This window comes from Mercenaria mercenaria, chromosome 4 (genome assembly GCF_021730395.1).
Source record: "Mercenaria mercenaria strain notata chromosome 4, MADL_Memer_1, whole genome shotgun sequence".
Taxonomy (NCBI): domain Eukaryota; kingdom Metazoa; phylum Mollusca; class Bivalvia; order Venerida; family Veneridae; genus Mercenaria; species Mercenaria mercenaria.
In genome coordinates, this window is record NC_069364.1 from 71,902,465 (window position 1) to 71,921,753 (window position 19,289).

Sequence of the window (19,289 nt, forward strand, 5' to 3'; positions counted from 1 at the left end):
TCAAACACGCCAGCGTTTTATATATGTTTAAATAAAGTGAAAGTGTTGTAGTAATGTGGATAGCGTTAATGTCTTGAGACAAATTCATACTTTATTTTTTATCAATTCGTGTTGTGCAAAAGTTAAAATCAATCACTGCAATAAAACTAGATATAATTACTTCATTAATGTTACTATCTATAAAAATGTGCTGTACAATTGTGCAAGCATTTCAATCATATGAAGTATTGCTGTCTGGGTCTAAATTGTTTCCTTCTTCTGTCTCTTTTTCATTACTAGATTTACTTTGTTTAACTCTAATTTCTACAATTAAATATAAAATCATCGACACCATCAGTAAACTTATGGCGATTATCAATTTTGTTGACACACAGAGCAGGTTTCCATAAATAAATGTCATTGTAAAACCAATCGCTTTCCAGGTATGGTAGTTGGCGAAGGCGGAGTCTTTCTTTTCCGGGAATAGCAGTGCAACCAAGGCTGAAATAGAAATCATAGACCAAGCAAAATTTAACTAATTGATCAACTACCAGACTACGTAATATGTTTAAATAGAATGACATTTAAAAAATTTTCTACTGATACCAAAGCGGTAATATATGAATATCCAATTTTATTTTTTAGTTTCAGAGAATTCATCTTACCATTTGACTGTATTTGCCATATTCCTTCAGCCATGCCCCAAATAACTGGTATCAAGAATATGAGAAAAACATCCTCAGAACTTGGTATCCAAATATATAACGTTATCAAAATACCAAGGTTGACCAGGCCAGCTAGAGCAAATAAAATGTATCGTCCGGTATATTTTGAGACTCGAGCAAATACGAGTGCGAAGACTGTCGTGGAGCCACCATAGGTTGCCATGACGAATCCAAGCTTCTGAATTCCTAATGGACAGCTAATGAATGCCTAGATAATAACGAAAACAAATATACTCATTAGAAAATTTCATTTTATCAAGTCTTAAGAGAAAAATGAAAACCGATATATTCCTGACGGATATACGCGAAAGTGGAAATTGTAAATCTTTTTTTTTTTATCAGCAAAAATCACAATTGTACAAATATGTAATTATCTATATTTACCTTTGTATAATCAGTCCACAGAATTGCTTGCTCCATCGCCATAAACATTATTAAGGGTAACAGAAAAACAAGGTTTAAATCTGTGAGACCCTTTCCACATGACGCTAAAGATTTCAACAGATTCACTTTCTGTTTCGATGCAAGTTTATTCATCGGCGGCAAGAAACAGGCAGTAAGAAAAACACCAAAAACATCACATATCAAAAATATACCTAAAAGGATATACACAATATGACGGTCGGGTTCATCAATTTTTGTGCCATTGACCGCCATTGGACAATCTTCACTACCACAAAACTTTACAGTTGTTTCATTGGCTGAGGAACTACTTTCGTAGCTGCCCTGTTGAAGAACTAGAGATGAAATCAGGTTTCCCGTTATTTGCGTGGTTTCAAACATTGCAAAGAAAATTCCATTAAATTTACTAAGAACAGCATGACCATCTTTCGAAGTTCTGTCTGCGTAGGAACATGCCATATCAGCCAAATATACACTTTGAGACGTCCACATTGGTCCAGCCGTGAGGCCTAACAATACTGATGACGGCACTAACGTCGCAAAGGTTGGATAAAAATTAGTTCCTACATAGATTACGTGACATATGAACGAGATTACGAGAATTTTTTTCTCCCCAAAAACATGAATAATGGCAGGTGCGAGGATGCCAGAGATGATTATACAAGCGTACATACATGACAAGGAGATTATTCCAAGGCCTTGCTCTTGATTCAAACTACTTTGAAGATTTTGTATTGCAAGGTATGCAGTAAATATTGCTGTAAAGGCTCCTGACAACACAAATGTATTTCTGTATTCTTTCCCTGTCGTTTTTATATCCATTTTGAATGAACCTATTTGTTCTGTTCCTACAAGCTCGTATCTAGAGGTTGTTTTCCTGATTTCCAGTATTATTAAGATGAATTATTGTTAATCTGAAAAAGCAAAGAATAGCAATTAAAGGTAATATCTAAACTGAATAGCGTTCAACCTTGAAAACAATCCTAATACAATAGCCCTATTCATATTTATTATTTGAACATTTACTTAAGTCTTCTTTAAATATAAAAAAACCAGGTGAGTATTAATTCATAACATACTCCTCATTTTTTGTAATCTAAATGAACCGTTGACAAGTTTGTATTATGATGTTAAATAAGTACAATATTATTATGATGAAATACAAAGAATAACAGCCGGAACCACGTGTTGGTCATAATTTTCTATTTTTCATTACTAAAATAAACAGCTTCATATATTCGAAATGTAAAATGCAAGTTATCGTTGAAAGAAATATTCAATAAATCCGAAACTTCTCTCTAACACTCCCGTTATGTTGATTATTTACTTTTCAAACGTGGAATACAATAATACAAATGCCTTTACCGGTAGACCGCATATACTTTTAATCCATAATTGTAATCACTCGTGTCATGATTCAGTACTGTTATATTTAAAAAGTTTATAACTCGATACCCAATGGAATTGCTTTTAAAAACAATTGTAGATTACCAAAATACGACTACACGTACTTAAATAATGTTACTTTCACGACACCGGAATATGTTTTACATTATAAAATACTAAATAAGCTAACCTTGTTTATATCCTATTCCATATATTATTAAATCGTTGTCAACATTGCTGCTCAAAGATGTCAACAAATATTAATGCACATACACGTGGCCTTTACCGATAAAATTTTAATGCACGACCTTCAAGGAAATGACACAGATACAATATCCAATACATTTACTTACTCGCTTAACAGTTGATTATTAAAGGGAACATACGGGCACTAGCTCCGTGACACATGTCACACTCCTCCAAAATGTTGCCATCCAACGGGAATATCAAAACTGGTTAAGAACCATTTAATAATTCATTTGTTAGGGAAACAGATATCCATATGTAAAGATTTTATACAGGTGATAAATTTAGTATACAATAAGGAATGCCACGCTGTTTTACACTGCTTTTGAAATACATTATTATTGATTTATCTTTAAATTTATTTACGAAAAGGATTTTTTCTGACAAATACAACGATTTTATTGGGTGATTGTAGTAAACGGCTTAACTGATACGCTAGTGGATTAACTCGAAACTAATTTTGGCTTTTCATTTTAGATGTAGCTTTTAAAGTACGTTTGTCCTCGGCGGTTCTTCCGTAATTGAACCGGTCCTTATGGAAGCTTTAGATATCCAACAGTCATTCCAAGCCGATAATAAACAGACTTTCGAGTACAACAATAAAATATGTAGACATTTGATATAGAAAATGGAATACCTTTCAAAAGTTCCTTGTGGTATACGCGTCATGCAACTAGAATACGTTGAAATTTCACAAATGGCATAGAACATTTGTTGCGACTGTATTAAGGATAAAACAGCCCTTCTATCCTATGTAAAAGTCTAGTGACAATGTCTACAGATATTCTACATATAATAAATGTCATTATCATCTGAAATTTTTGCGTAAGTCTACGGAATCAGAATACAGTTGAACCTGCACTAGCGGTCACCTATATTGAGCAACCACCTGCCTTAAGCAGTCATTCAGCTAACTTCTCAAATTGACAGTTTTGCTCTAATTTCTACTTTTGTTAAGAAACCACCTGTATTAAGTGACCAAATTGTGTCGCTCCCATGGCTGGGTGATTTGTTTATTAAAGGTATTGGAATATCTACACTTCAATACTAAAATAGAAAACAGGTGCGAATTGTACGGTCATTTGTCTTCTCAGCCAGACCTGTATATGGATATATAAATATTGCAGTGAAGATCAGAACAAGAAATATCTTTAAAAAAGAAGGTCGGCGAATTGTAATAAGGAAAGAAGTTAATGAAATTTTCATCTAACATTCATCTTTCATCTAACATTTTTCAACTTGCAAAACTAAACACCACACTTTAACAATTTAAATGGTTCTCTTTTAATTTTTCACAAAGATTTCGTAGGGTTGCAATTTTGTTTCGTTTATCCTTAGACGAATAATTACAGCAGTAGTTTGATGAAGATTCATCAAGCGGTTCTTGAGAAGAGGTCATTAAAAGTGTTTATATTTTTAGCTAAATTGGTCCCTATCCCCATTTGTAACAAAATAGCAGGTGACCTTACGATATTGTTACACACCAAGTTTGATAAAAATCCATTACATCTTAGTATTTTTTTTAATTTAGATTATGTTTTCAGTTTTCCTATGGTGGCTCCATGAGAGTATTCGTTCTAGTCTTCGCTCGATTCTCCAAATATACGGGACGCACTCGCTGGTCTGCTTAACTTTGGTAAGTTATATATGTGAGTACCAAATTCAGATGTTTTTCTTATCTTTTTGATATAAATTATTTAGGGCGTGGCTGAAGGAATATTGCAGACACAATCTAATAGTAAGATAAATTCTGTGTAACCGAACTTCAACACTAATCGTGTTGTGGAGTGTCGCTTTCCGTGTTGCTGACGCAGACTAGATGCAAGGTAATGCAACACCACAATTACTACAATGTCTCTTTGTATTATCGTGTTTTCGTATGTAGAGGCCAAGAAAAGAGCTGAACACGACGCATGACAATACGATACGACATCGCGACAATGCGATAGGACACACGAGAGCGCGAGGTGACATTGCGATATATCGTGCTACTGACATCGTGAAATTATTCCGTACGCATAACATTGTCGAGCGTCGTTTCAAGCAATAACGTGACAATTCAATATCAACAACTATAATAATTATAAGTTGGACTTAGCACGTCGACAGTCAATTCAATAGTTACTAGGGAGCTCGGCATGTCTGAGGTATGCGCTCGATGGATTCCTAGAATTCTATATATATACATATTTGATGCCATGATAAAGGCATGAGGTTATCAAGCGTGATCTAGTACGAGCAGTGAAGAAGAAAAGACAGGAACTTGATGGCAAATTCCTATTACATCACGACAATGCACCGTCCCATTCCTCTGTGGTCACCAAAGCAACACTGAGAGTGTTGGGAATTGACACAGTGAAGCATCCTGCATATTCCCTGGATCTAGCACCGTGCGATTTCTGGCTCTTTCCGACCTTGAAATCAGAGCTGCGCGTCAGTAGGTTTAAGATGTTGATGACAGGAGCATTTCAGGTCATCCTTTGACAAGTGGATGTGTAGGTGGGAGAAATGTGTATCATGCAAAGGCGAATATTTCGAAAAGATGTAAATTTTAGAGGTGCCAGGCAGGGTTTTCAGATGCCATTTTCCCGTCATGAATAGTTAGCCCCGCCCAACGTTACCCAACGTTACCATAGTGACTGTGGATTTTGCAAGATTGCAATTTGTATCATTTTGTCATTTGAATTATGTACAAAATATATCAAAGTATCACTTTTAGAATTCTCATTCTAATAACCGTATAAATAGATAAGTTATGAAACTTTTCCGGGTACTTTTCGAACACCCCTCGTACACGAAAATTTCAATAAATAATTTTGAATTTTAGTTAAACATCTTTAGTTAAGATACCATCATTTATGTTTTTATTATAGGTGGAATACTCGGCGCTCATAAAGGAAGTAAATCATATTTTCAGCAAATGTATCTGTTCGAAATTTTAACAACAAATCTTTTATACTATTTTATGTTCACTGAGTTGATTTTCACTTGGGGTATTTTTATAATTTGGTTATCCAAACAAGATAGTGTTATTTTAGCGTAAGTATAATTTCGATAAACATACTTTGTCTAAGGAACGATATTCATGTATAGGTATTTTTTTTAATATCGAACAGTACAACTCGTTTAAATGGGTCAGCCGTGAAAAATAGACTGGCCCGGTTTATAGATTGGTCAGGGCTTCGATATGTATTGTATTTTGCCATTGAAAAATTTCTATAAAATTGTTCTTTCCCTTCCGTTTGGATCTGTCCATGTTTGTCTATTTTATGGACTGTAATAAGGCGCTTTGAAATGTAAACAAACAAAACAATACCATAAATTTAAATCAATACACAACGTTTACGCTGCAAATAGTAATTCCGCGTTGGCCGAGCGGTATTGGTATCCGTCTTACACTTTTTCGTCGGGAGTTCGATTCCCGGACCCGTAAACAAGTATTTTGAAAACTGTATTTAATTTCCTTTTTTTTTTTTCAATACGATTCAACGAAAACAACAAAAGTTTGTTAATCTAGTACTAACCTTTTCACTAACTTAAATATGCCACTGTCAACACGTAATCATGTTTAAATACGCTTCATCTTTAATATGATCTTTGTTTTTGAGGCTTTCGTGTATAAATTCGAAACCAGAGAAAAACAAACTTACACAAAGTATATAGATTAAATTCAAAATAAAAAATATGACGGATGCAAGGTTCGAACCATCAAAACTATAACTGCAAAATGATTACACGTCTATCTACTCAACCTACTGCGCCATCAAGCCAACTATTTATCTTACTTCCAGTATCTTTTGTTTTAAAAGAGATTGCTAGGTACAGATTGTTTATTTACATGTTGCTAAAAATAAAAACGCCATAATACTGTACGGTACTTATAGATAAAAGATGTATTGTATTTCATTTGTCAAAGCTTTGTATTAATTAGTGGGGATAATCGGATAGCATAAGGATAATTGATTAATCGGATATAATAGGAAGGCCGTATACGAGCGATTAATTGGAAAATAATTGGACTTTAAAACTGAACCTACTGAAACTTACTAACCACAAGCTCACTTGACTAACTGTATTAGCAATTTAGCGGGAGTGATGTAATTTGTGTGTGAGGTTTTAGCCCTTATATGCAGATATCAGTGTGGCTGATTAAAAAGTATCTTTTATGTATTGAGGTATATTGTGGCATATTTAAATGATTTGCACCCAAACGTCTGCGGGACTATCAGGAGTCCTTAAGAAACTGACCATACTGACGGACCTAAAACCCCTCTTTTTGTACCTAGACAGTGGCTAGGTAGCTAGTTCAAGCTAGTTCCATCTACCTAGACCAAAGGTCTACGTAGCCGGTTCCGGCTACCTAGACTAAAGATCTACGTAGCCGCTCTATATATACATATCGTATATGAACATATAAGTAAATGAAGCCGGCTTTAATAAACTGTATTATAAAGGATCTTTATGTTAGTTGAATAAATTACATTTGTTGTGATTAATTAACTGTTTGTGATTTACCTGTTTATTTCGTCGTATTTAAGCACTCATATAATATCGGCGTTATCAACGAATGATCAGATGGTCATTATCGAAACAGACAGACATGACATTGTACACGGATGTGCAGGCTGATCAAGATCTACACTGGTCGCAAAGGCAGAATCAATCTTGTCCAGCACGATAAGGGTTGAACATGTTTATGTTTTCAAAATCTCCTAACAGCTTACAAGAACATACAATCCCCAACCTTTGTCATTTTATAAAAGGAAAACATTGCAATAAGCTATAACAAATCAACATGTACAATACAAACTAAGGAAAGTTGTATTGAATTTCTAATCGTCTGATGTTATCTACTTTTACACATTCAAGATTTTATCTAATTATATAACTACTCTGTTATTGTAGTACTTGATCTTTTTTTCATGCTTTTTAGATATTTGTATTCTTAACGTAACTTAGTAAGTTCAATACTAATGTCGTTTGCTTTTCACGCTATGATATTTTACAGAAATGTTGCAAATGATTCGCCAGTTAAATGGACATTGAAAACCACAAAGCTCACTAAATTGTAACCAAATGACACTGATATCACCTTTTGGTTACAGATCTATAAATTCAAAGTTTCGGCAAAAGTCAATTATGTCTAGGGAAATTCCGAGGCTTGTGTCTAATCTCCTACCAGATATTTTTATTTTATTTTCTATTTTAATATAGAAACAGTGATGTCATTGGCAGAAACCCATGAACTCGATATAAAATTTTGATGACTTTGTGTGTAACTGAGTTTATTTTTCTGCAAAATAAAGTAATTACACAACAGTATTAGAGAAGGGATAGTCACAGTAACTCAAAACATTTAACAATGAATCTGGGAAAATCTATTTACAGGTCTGTACCTTTTACACTAGTCAACACATTTTCGTTCTGATGGTGGTAGCTTTAACTCTGCCGCGTGCATCAGAGGTATATGCGACTTTTATTTCTTTTGTATGTACATGTATGTTTTATTTTGGACAGATGACAACAGTTACTAGTGTTCATATAAACAACTAAATTGTACCTGTGCCAGTAATGGATAGTATAAACTAACCTTTGCTCAATGTCGCTTGTTTATTGTCATTAAAGTTGCTGTATAATCATGATTTTACAATGAACCAGTTGAGTGGTGTTCCTATTCACATATTATAAACTGGACATACTTAATCGTGTTCAGAACACAGCAGCGTGCATTATAACAAGGACTTCCTGCTCCGGTACTGACGCGGATCCATTGCCTAAATATTATTTCATACCCTATTATTTAAGGGGACGCATATTCAAGAAAATCGATGGTGGGAAAATAAAAAACATATTCCTAAACTGATATAATACTGATGGACACCTGTAATATTCAGTATTTTGTGGATAAGGATGTGGTACTATGAATGTAATAGGAAAACAGAGGTGTTTGTGAAAGTACATTCAACACAAAATATTAAGCTTTTGTATAAGGAAAAAACAGGTTTTTTACAATAACAGTGTTCCAAATAATGTTGAAGGGATGAGATTTTCTTTCTAACACACCAGGTTTGCTTAAACATGTAAAAATTTAACGCCACGTCAGTTCATCTCGGGATGGACGCCATATTTCTCATTGATAAAAAATGTAAACAAAAAAGTCAGAGTGGGATTAGCATTGCAAGGGCATAACATGACATTCTACACAATGAATACCTTAGAACAGATATCTAAGATGCTACACAGGTCAGGCGGGTTAAATGCATAATGTCGATCACTTGAAATTCATCTTGAAAAGGTGGTTAATTTAAGTTTGTTTACATGGTTTTTAATTTTGCCACGACTTCTCGGCGATTCACTGCAAATGTATTACTGCGCCGGACGAAAGGTAACTCTAATAAACAACGGGAGACAACTTAGGTGTCAGCACGTGTACGATTTTTAAAAAAAAACATGTCGATGATTATAATTTCTTATCAAATAATGAATCCTATTCAGATATTCGTCTTTAATATTAGAAAATTATTAATTTCTGTGGACATTTGTCAAAAAATATTACCTACAGTGGACTACTTTGCGCATCAAACTGGTTTCCGCTTCAGTTGTGAGGCACTTCCGTTATACTTTTGACAACAATAACAAAACACAAAATGAATCAATAAAGTCACTTATAAACCGACTGCTACTTAAATCAGTGTAAGTAAAGTTGTTGTTACAACATTATACATGTTCGTTACGTTATGAGATAAAGTTTATCTTGAACTGCATAATCCATTAACTACGTTTACATGATATTGCATTTACAACTTATTTGACCCCATTTTTTTACGTGAATGACAGCATTCTCGTGCAACTCGTGCAAACAGAGTTATGAAAAGTATGGTGGAGAATTCAAGGACAAATTATAAATGACATTAAAATGAGAATAACTGTATATTCGTCCAGTTTTGATCATTGACATTCCAGCTGTGTATTAGTAACTTTTGTGAACAAGATTAGAATGTTGCTTTTGCACATATACACATTGATTGGACCTCTCAACCAAATTTCATACCTTATTTTAGGGATTTTTAAGACAGTACATTTTCAAAAGTTTGTTGAATGTGTTTTGATATTTAAGTGCATTGCAATTCATGAATACCAAGTTAAAAATTAATAATGGCAACATTTCCAGGCCTTTATTGTAAGCCACTAGACTTCTGTAATGATAAATGTTTAATGTATTAAGGGGAATACACTCTTTTAGTTTTGTAATGTGGCATTCCTTGACCACCGTATCTTTTCTTATGCACTACTTTGTAAACAAACTAAATAATGTGTTTTAGCTCACATATGCCAAATGAAAAGCAAGACAGTGAACTTATTTCACATTCTTTCTTTAAATTAAATCTGTAGGACATTGATAAATGTTTGGACAAAGTGAAGCACTATTATTTTCGCACCAAAAAGTCTTAATTGTTTACTTTGAATGTACACAAGAAGTCTTATGTAATTCAACAATAACTTTCTTGTTTCAGTTTTTCTCATTTTTATTTTAGTGAGCAATCCTTTGTGTACTTATAACAGTTGAAACAGTATTCATTTCATTTACCAAAACCTTGTACTTTTTTGCAGGTAAATTTTATAATACCCCACCCACTTTTTTCTAATTTCAAAGTATGCGTCCCCTTAACACAATTTTCATGATAAACATGTCAAAGATGCTTTACACACATCAACAATAGGGCGCGAAATTCATCCTCTAGCAATGCCGGTAAGGAGTGATCGGACAGGAGAGACGAAACATGGCAAATGCTCCGGAACAGAGGGAGAGAGAAAGAGAGATTTTAGATGCCCGACTAACTTGGCCAAGCACTTTATGAATAGACAGTCTGGTTCCTTTATGTACCCAGTGAACGTACATCCCCATGTTCTGGAAAGAACCAGTACTGGTCTCTTAGATGGACTGGAGTCACTCAAGATCATGTCAGAATTTCCAGTCCCTGAACCCGGATTCAAACCCTGGACTGACCTCTGGATTGACTGTCAAATGTGTAACTACTATACTACTAGGCTACTACCCAAGAAAACACAGGGTACAGTACAAAATCTGAAGACTCGGCATAATCATTCCTACAACTATATTAGGGAATAATATAAGCATACAGTTTGGTAGGAACCTGAAAAACAATGATAAATATTCAACAGGGAAAACACAGCCTCCTCAAACGTTAACCCAGCACGCGGACGTGCACACGACCAACACACACACACTCACATAAAGCAAACACACTTGGACAAAACGAACAAATAAAGGAACACAGCGGGGCACCGCCTTGAAACCGCCTTGGAACTTAAGACTAAAAGTACATCCTCGAATCATGATGTATGACAACCGGAGCTTTGTGAACGCTTCTCCTAAACTCCGTCTTCTCAGATCAGAAATGCCTATACATTAACTACTACTAGGGTCGTTCACAAAATACTTAAGACTGAACCCATGCCTTCAAAACTAGCCAACAAAGACGACTTACGTTTGTATCATTTAAAAATATAATGTCTTTGCGACATACGTACCCAATCTCAAATTGTTACCATATATAGTTTGTGCTGTGATAATTTGTTTAAAGAAGGGGTATACATTGCGGTCTACGCCAGCGACGTCTTCATAATGTTAATTTTGTTTACAATATTTTCTCTAATCAATTTAATTATGTTTTTAAATCTATAGAAAATACACAGAACAACCTGTATAATTAAAAATCAGTCTATCATTTGATGAATAATAATATTCCTTTCGCAAGATAGCAGTCTCGGTTAAAGTTTAACTGAAGCATGTACATATTCGATTTCTTCTGTCATTTATTTCTCTAGAAAATCAAAAAAAGAACAATGTATATATAGGTATATCATGCCTTAACAAGTTTAGTGGCTAACTGAGCTATCTTTCTAGATAAGTCAGCCTAAACTTTTGTTTTCTACAGTAATTCAAAAGTTTCTGTCTTTTTTTCCAAATGTCTTGTGTTGTTATATTTTCCGGTCCTTTGGGATCATAGAGCACATTCATTTTAACAGAATTCCGCTTAAGCCGGTGCTAGGGGGCGTGAGGGATGTTGCACTTTTCATTACCTCTCATGAACACACTCAATCAAACCGAATCTTCTATTTTATTGCTTGGTTGCGTTCTATTTTTCACAGGTTTTATTTGACCTACTTAGGTTTTACACAGATTTTAGACGTTCTTTTGACGTCATTTTATGCCAGACCACGCATGACTGCCCTAGATTAAACTTTGTTTATTTTCAGGTTGAATTACCGACTGACGTTAAACTGTACGAAGACATCATTTAAATAATTTAGGAAGTGAGTGAGTTGAATTTTACGGCGGATTGAGACAAAAAGAACATGAATAGCCGAGAAAAAGTTATATTGGAAACATATATTAAAAACCATTTGTAAACAATTATATAAAAACATATATACAGTGTTAAAAATATCTGCTGTAAACATACCGATATCGCAACAGATGTGAATAAAAATTTCATGTTCAGATTTTATGATAGATGCCTGTCTGTTTTAAAAGGATAAAATACCGTTGATGGAAACTGTTTCAAACAACTCTTTTGAAAGTTTTAACGTCAAAATGGAGCGAAGTCCACACAATCAATTAAAATATTTTAATAGTCAGGGGTGTTTGACATGGGATACATTCATGTTGATCTTCTTTGTTCAGAGGTAAGAATGAGTCAAACGGGTATGGCCTATTCGACAGCGAGAAAGAACAACAGCGAACAGATCTGTTCACTTGGTGCCATTTCCCTAAAGGTTTAATATCATGAGGTTAATTGAATGAAGCATTGTTGCACGACAATTTGCCATTTAGATTAAAGTTATATATTTACATTTGATTTAAAATCAGTATATGGTAATTTGAAATTAGATCACGGCAATGAAAGGGATTTCTTTGCTGTAGTATTAGCATCCTCGTTTCCATTAATAACGACATTTTGAAAGATAGTGCATGAACCCTGAAAAGAATATTTTGAATGATAGGGTTTTCCATATTTCGGCTATGAATCGACTGCAAAACTGAGGTGTTTTAAAATACATTCACGGTGTTCAGGTGACTTTCTATTGCGGCGTATACGTAGTTGACTTGCAGTTATTGAAATTATTGAAACATCGACTGGGCCGCCAGCACGCTGCTATGACTATTAAATACCTTTTGGGTATGTAGTATATGATGCCATTCTAATTTAATGATTGCAGTTGATGGTGGATATGTTACTGGTTATAATGGCACAAGTAATACTAAATTGCATATAACGGGAACAAAATTGTCGAGCCAAGAGTATAATAAACATAAATGTCAAACACGCCAACGTTTTATATATGTTTAAATAAAGTGAAAGTGCTGTAGTAATGTAGATGGCGTTAATGTCTTGAGACAAATTCATAATTTATTTTTGAGCAATTCGTGTTGTGCAAAAGTTAAAATCAATCACTGCAATAAAAGTAGATATAATTAATTCAATAATGTTACTATCTATAAAAATGTGCTGTACAATTGTGCAAACATTTCAATCATATGAAGTATTGCTGTCTGGATCTAAATTATTTCCTTCTTCTGTCTCCTCTTTTTCATTACTAGATTTACTTTGTTTAATTCTAATTTCTACAATTAAATATAAAATCATCGACACCATCAGTAAACTTATGGCGATTATCAATTTTGTTGACACACAGAGCAGGTTTCCATAAATAAATGTCAATGTAAAACCAATCGCTTTCCAGGTATGGTAGTTGGCGAAGGCGGAGTCTTTCTTTTCCGGGAATAGCAGTGCAACCAAGGCTGAAATAGAAATCATATACCAAGCAAAATTTAACTAATTGATCAACTAGCAGAAAAAGTAATATGTTAAAATAGAATGACATTTAAAATAATTTCTACTGATTCCAAAGCGGTGATATATGAATCTCCAATTTTATTTTTTAGTTTCAGAGAATTCATCTTACCATTTGACTGTATTTGCCATATTCCTTCAGCCACGCCCCAAATAACTGGTATCAAGAATATGAGAAAAACATCCTCAGAACTTGGTATCCAAATATATAACGTTATCAAAATACCAAGGTTGACCAGGCCAGCTAGAGCAAATAAAATGTATCGTCCGGTATATTTTGAGACTCGAGCAAATACGAGTGCGAAGACTGTCGTGGAGCCACCATAGGTTGCCATGACGAATCCAAGCTTCTGAATTCCTAATGGACAGCTGATGAATGCCTAGATAATAATGAAAACAAATATACTCATTAGAAAATTCCATTTTATCAAGTCTTAAGAGAAAAATGAAAACCGATATATTCCTGACGGATATACGCGAACGTAAAAATTGTAAAAAAAAATTATCAGCAAAAATCACAATTGTAATTATCTATATTTACCTTTGTATAATCAGTCCACAGAATTGCTTGCTCCATCGCCATAAACATTATTAAGGGTAACAGAAAAACAAGGTTTAAATCTGTGAGACCCTTTCCACATGACGCTAAAGATTTCAACAGATTTACTTTCTGTTTCGATGCAAGTTTATTCATCGGCGGCAAGAAACAGGCAGTAAGAAAAACACCAAAAACATCACATATCAAAAATATACCTAAAAGGATATACACAATATGACGGTCGGGTTCATCAATTTTTGTGCCATTGACCGCCATTGGACAATCTTCACTACCACAAAACTTTACAGTTGTTTCATTGGCTGAGGAACTACTTTCGTAGCTGCCCTGTTGAAGAACTAGAGATGAAATCAGGTTTCCCGTTATTTGCGTGGTTTCAAACATTGCAAAGAAAATTCATTAAATTTACTAAGAACAGCATGACCATCTTTCGAAGTTCTGTCTGCGTAGGAACATGCCATATCAGCCAAATATACACTTTGAGACGTCCACATTGGTCCAGCCGTGAGGCCTAACAATACTGATGACGGCACTAACGTCGCAAAGGTTGGATAAAAATTAGTTCCTACATAGATTACGTGACATAAGAACGAGATTACGAGAATTTTTTTCTCCCCAAAAACATGAATAATGGCAGGTGCGAGGATGCCAGAGATGATTATACAAGCGTACATACATGACAAGGAGATTATTCCAAGGCCTTGCTCTTGATTCAAACTACTTTGAAGATTTTGTATTGCAAGGTATGCAGTAAATATTGCTGTAAAGGCTCCTGACAACACAAATGTATTTCTGTATTCTTTCCCTGTCGTTTTTATATCCATTTTGAATGAATCTATTTGTTCTGTTCCTACAAGCTCGTATCCAGAGGTTGTTTTCCTGATTTCCAGTATTATTAAGATGAATTATTGTTAATCCGAAAAAGCAAAGAATAGCAATTAAAGGTACTGTCTAAACTGAATAGCGTTCAACCTTGAAACAATCCTAATACAATAGCCCTATTCATATTTATTATTTGAACATATACTTACGTCTCCTTTAAATATAAAAAACCAGATGAGTATTAATTCATAACATATTCCTCATTTTTTGTAATCTAAATGAACCGTTGATAAGTTTGTATTATGATGTTAAATAAGTACAATATTATTATGATAAAATACAAAGAATAACAGCCGGAACCACGTGTTGGTCATAATTTTCTATTTTTCATTACTGAAACAAACAGCTTCATATATTCGAAATGTAAAATGCATGTTACTGTAGAAAAAAATATCCCATACATCTGATCCTTCCCTCTAACACTCTCATTATGTTGATTATTTACTTTTCAAACGTGGAATACAATAATACAAATGCCTTTACCGGTAGACCGCATACACTTTTAATCCATAATGATAGTGACTCGTGTCATAATTCAGTATTATTATATTTAAACGGTTTAAAACTCGATACCTTATGTAATTGCTTTAAAACAATTGCAGACTACCAACAACGAGTATTTGTGCTTAATAAAATTCATGTATGTAAGTTACGTTCACAACACCGGAATACGTTTTACATTATAATATTAAATAAGCTTACCTTGTTTACATCCTAGTCCATATATTACTAACTAGTTGTCAACATTGCTGCTCAAAATGTCAACAAATATTAATGCACATACACGTGGCCTTTACTGATAAATTATTAATGTACGACCTTCAAGGAAATGACACAGATGCAATATCCAATACAGTTACTTACTCGCTTAACAGTAGCATATGGGCATTAGCTCCGTGACACATGTCACACCCCTCCAAAATGTTGCCATCCAACGGGAATATTAAAACTGGTTAAGAACCATTTAATAATTCATTGATAAGGTGATAAAAACAGGATACAATAATGAATGCCACGCTGTTTAAAAATGATTTTGAAATACATTATTATTGATTTATCTTTAAATTCATATACGAAAAGGATTTTTTTTTCTGACAAATACAACGATTTTATTGGGATATTGTAGTAAACCTTTTAACTGATACGCTAGTGGATTAACTCGAAACTATTTTTGGCATTTCATTTAGATGTAGCTTTTTAAGTACGTTTATCATATCAAGTCGATAATAAACAGACTTTGGGGTACAACAACAAAATATGTAGACTTTTGATATAGAAAACAGAATACCTTTCAAAAGTGCCTTGTGGTATACGCGTCATGCAACTAGAATACGTTGAAATTTCACATGGCATGGAACATTTGTTGCGACTGTATTAAGGATAAAACAGCCCTTCTATCCTATGTAAAAGTCTAGTGACAATGTCTACAGATATTCTACAGATAATAATTGTCATTATCATCTGAAATTTTTGCGCAAGTCTACGGAAATAGAATACAGTTGAACCTGTACTAGCGGTCACCTATATTGAGCAACCACCGGCCTTAAGCAGTCATTCAGTTAACTTCTCAAATTGACAGTTTTGCTCTAATTTCTACTTTTCTTAAGAAACCACCTGTATTAAGTGGCCAAATTGTGTCGCTCCCCTGGCTGAGTATTTAATACAGGTCTGAATGTAGTTGTTTATCGTTCCTTCTCTTGAGAAGGAACACTTAGAATTGGTAAGTCACACTTGACTGAGCAACTGACCTCGAAAGCTGTTGTCATTACAAGCTGGCCAATCAAACTCCGTGACCTTAGAAATAACCTCTGACGTTAAAATTATTATTTCCTAATTGAGGCGACTCTCGCGTTCCGCGGATTACATATTACTAAACTCGAGGATGGAAAAGTGGCGTTGTTGAAACATGCAAAACATCGTTTAACATACGTCGTTACCTTCGAATGTATGGTCAATATGTGGAAAAAAAACATTGCGACCCTCTCATTGTGCGCAACAAATTCACGCATCGAATGCCCGGATGTCACCAATCTCCGAGCAGAGTTGTCGTTCGTGATCTTCACTATAACATATCACCGGAAGCGCAAGAGATCGGGATGTCATATTCACGGGATTTAGGACAGATGCTACTAAATTACAGCCATGAATTACTTGATCAATGACCACTTAGTTTGTTGTTTGCGAGGACGTAGACTGTTACCGCATCAAATCACTACATTAGGATGTTAAACAGAAAAAAAATAAAGCAAATATACCGTATGCCCCGTTCAAACGCCCCCACCATATATCTAACACAAAAATGACTTACCAGCTTTGAATGGGTGAACATTTTACTTCCAAGAAGTCAGGCAAAAAGAAAACACTTCCGTAAAATATCCATTTAACATGTTAGAAAAAAGCACCAACTTCTGTAAAATATCCACTATTTACGTTATTGTCCGCTACTGTCATAGTCTGCTATCATCACTATAAACTTCTCAAAATGTACTCGTGAGTTAAACTAGTTAGTTAGTGCTAAAATTCCAAGCTCCTCACAGCAGTTACCTTCCCTTGCGTTCAATATAACCGCTGCATTCACAAGATACCACGTGACGATGAGAAAGTCACATGACAGTGCAAAATAGCGGAGATGCCAACGTAACACATCCGGCAGCCTGTTTCATTTGTCAAACAAATAGTTATTTTTGACAAAAATCACTTCAATTTGTTATTTGAACAATTATGTATGCGAATATTACCATCTAGATGCAAATAATGCAACTTATAAAAAAAAATTATCTGGGTAAATAACTCGTGACTGCAGGAATAAGGTCAGTAATTCGGTCGAAAATGTGCTTCCGTGGGGTAGTCGAAAGAAGTCCATAATAAATAGATCCTAATTTTCCCATTTTTACGCAGATTCGTGTATAATGAGTGCTTTAATCACAATTTTTCACTACCAGAATACGTTCTGCATGAAATGAGACGGTTTTCATGTTCATACACCCCACATGGCAAGTTATGCAGATCGAAATCGGAAGTAGGTATTTATTGCGCGAACAAGAGCAAATATGCGCCATTTTTAGGGTAGCAGACCACAACTGACTGGCATTTCACTAGGAACTATTCAACCCCCTATTTTCTTTTCATTTTTTCGTTAATTTGTGAGAGAACTTTCATGAAAAATAGATGTAGCGCCAACACGCTAAATTGGAAAAATAGGTGTAGCGCCAACACGCTAAATTGGGAAGTTGTCGTCATGGCGTTCTTGCGTCTTGGCGCGTTTGCAGGGCGCCAACACGCAAGGACGACAAATGAACGCGCCAAAACGACAAGTATGAATTTTGTCGTCTTGGCGCGTATAATTTCTCGTCCTGGCGTGTTGGCGTGTTGGCGTCTTGACGCCCCCGCCAACGCGCCAACACGCCAAGACGACAAATGAACGCGCCAAAACGACAAGTATGAATTTTGTCGTCTTGGCGCGTATAATTTCTCGTCCTGGCGTGTTGGCGTGTTGGCGTGTTGGCGCCCTGCAAACGCGCCAAGACGCCAGAACGCCATGACGACAACTTCCCAATTTAGCGTGTTGGCGCACCCGCCAGAACGACAAATGCCTTGTTTGTCGTCTTGGCGCGTATAATTGTCGTCCTTGCGTTCTGGCGCCCTGCAAACGCGCCAACACGCCAGAACGGGATGGCAGAAATCAGCCACCATAGTAAGTTTTAAAACCAACGTGTTAAAGTTGACTGCTGATAATTCTATTACAGAAAAAAACGGGCAGTTATCATTAAGTTACACCATTTTCTTCAGTGGAAATCCGAATTTTCAAATAAGATGCATGATGACTAATTAATGATTCTCCAGAGGACTGGTATCTAATTCTGTTCGACCTGCAGCAAGTAAACAATACAGGTTAATACTGTCTGGTACTGTAATTGTATTTAGAAGCCATTCATTTCTGTACGGACAATAAAATCTGGCCTGGCCCGGTCGAAATTTGGGCTCATCTGACCGGGCCAGGCCAAAGATTAGCACATGCTGCTTTAACTTGTTTACGGTACTGGTTTGTCTACACTTCAATACTAAAACAGAATACAGATGCGAATTGGACTGTCATTTGTCTTCTCAGTCAGAGCTGTGTATGGATATATAAATATTGCAGTGAACATCTGAAAAATAATGCGAACAGAATATAAGAGAATAATAGAAACGTTGCAAAGCTAAATAGTCTACTAACGTTTAAATCACTTAATC

At 35.0% G+C, this 19,289-nt stretch overlaps 2 protein-coding genes across 10 annotated transcripts in view; both read right to left on the minus strand.

Annotated features, from left to right (window-relative positions):
* The window catches only part of LOC123552116 (protein unc-93 homolog A-like), a 26,432-nt gene continuing 7,143 nt past the window's right edge, over positions 1 to 19,289 (minus strand). Inside the window, exons 1-4 of one of the 9 annotated variants that reach the window (XM_053541668.1) lie at positions 15,921 to 16,876; positions 1,089 to 2,020; positions 645 to 912; positions 1 to 480 (exon numbers count right to left, since the gene is read on the minus strand). In XM_053541668.1, the coding sequence (XP_053397643.1) occupies positions 212 to 480; positions 645 to 912; positions 1,089 to 1,928 (1,377 nt within the window). In that variant the 5' untranslated portion in view covers positions 1,929 to 2,020; positions 15,921 to 16,876 and the 3' untranslated portion in view covers positions 1 to 211. The other 8 variants (XM_053541666.1, XM_053541663.1, XM_045341509.2 and 5 more) reach the window with 8 other exon arrangements.
* On the minus strand, positions 12,134 to 15,447 carry LOC128556455 (protein unc-93 homolog A-like). Its single transcript, XM_053541672.1, has 3 exons — positions 14,160 to 15,447; positions 13,731 to 13,998; positions 12,134 to 13,566 (listed from the first exon to the last, which is right to left on the minus strand). Exons 1-3 carry the CDS (start codon positions 14,556 to 14,558, stop codon positions 13,295 to 13,297), a joined length of 939 nt encoding a protein of 312 aa, XP_053397647.1. The 5' UTR covers positions 14,559 to 15,447; the 3' UTR covers positions 12,134 to 13,294.

Bases quoted from the DNA above. Each gene is read 5' to 3' on its own strand.
- LOC128556455 (XM_053541672.1), bottom strand. From the start codon at position 14,558: ATGTTTGAAACCACGCAAATAACGGGAAACCTGATTTCATCTCTAGTT. The intron at 13,999-14,159 runs GTAAATATAGAT...ATTATTATCTAG, and splicing joins TGTGGACTGATTATACAAAG to GCATTCATCAGCTGTCCATT. The intron at 13,567-13,730 runs GTAAGATGAATT...TTTCTATTTCAG, and splicing joins ATGGCAAATACAGTCAAATG to CCTTGGTTGCACTGCTATTC.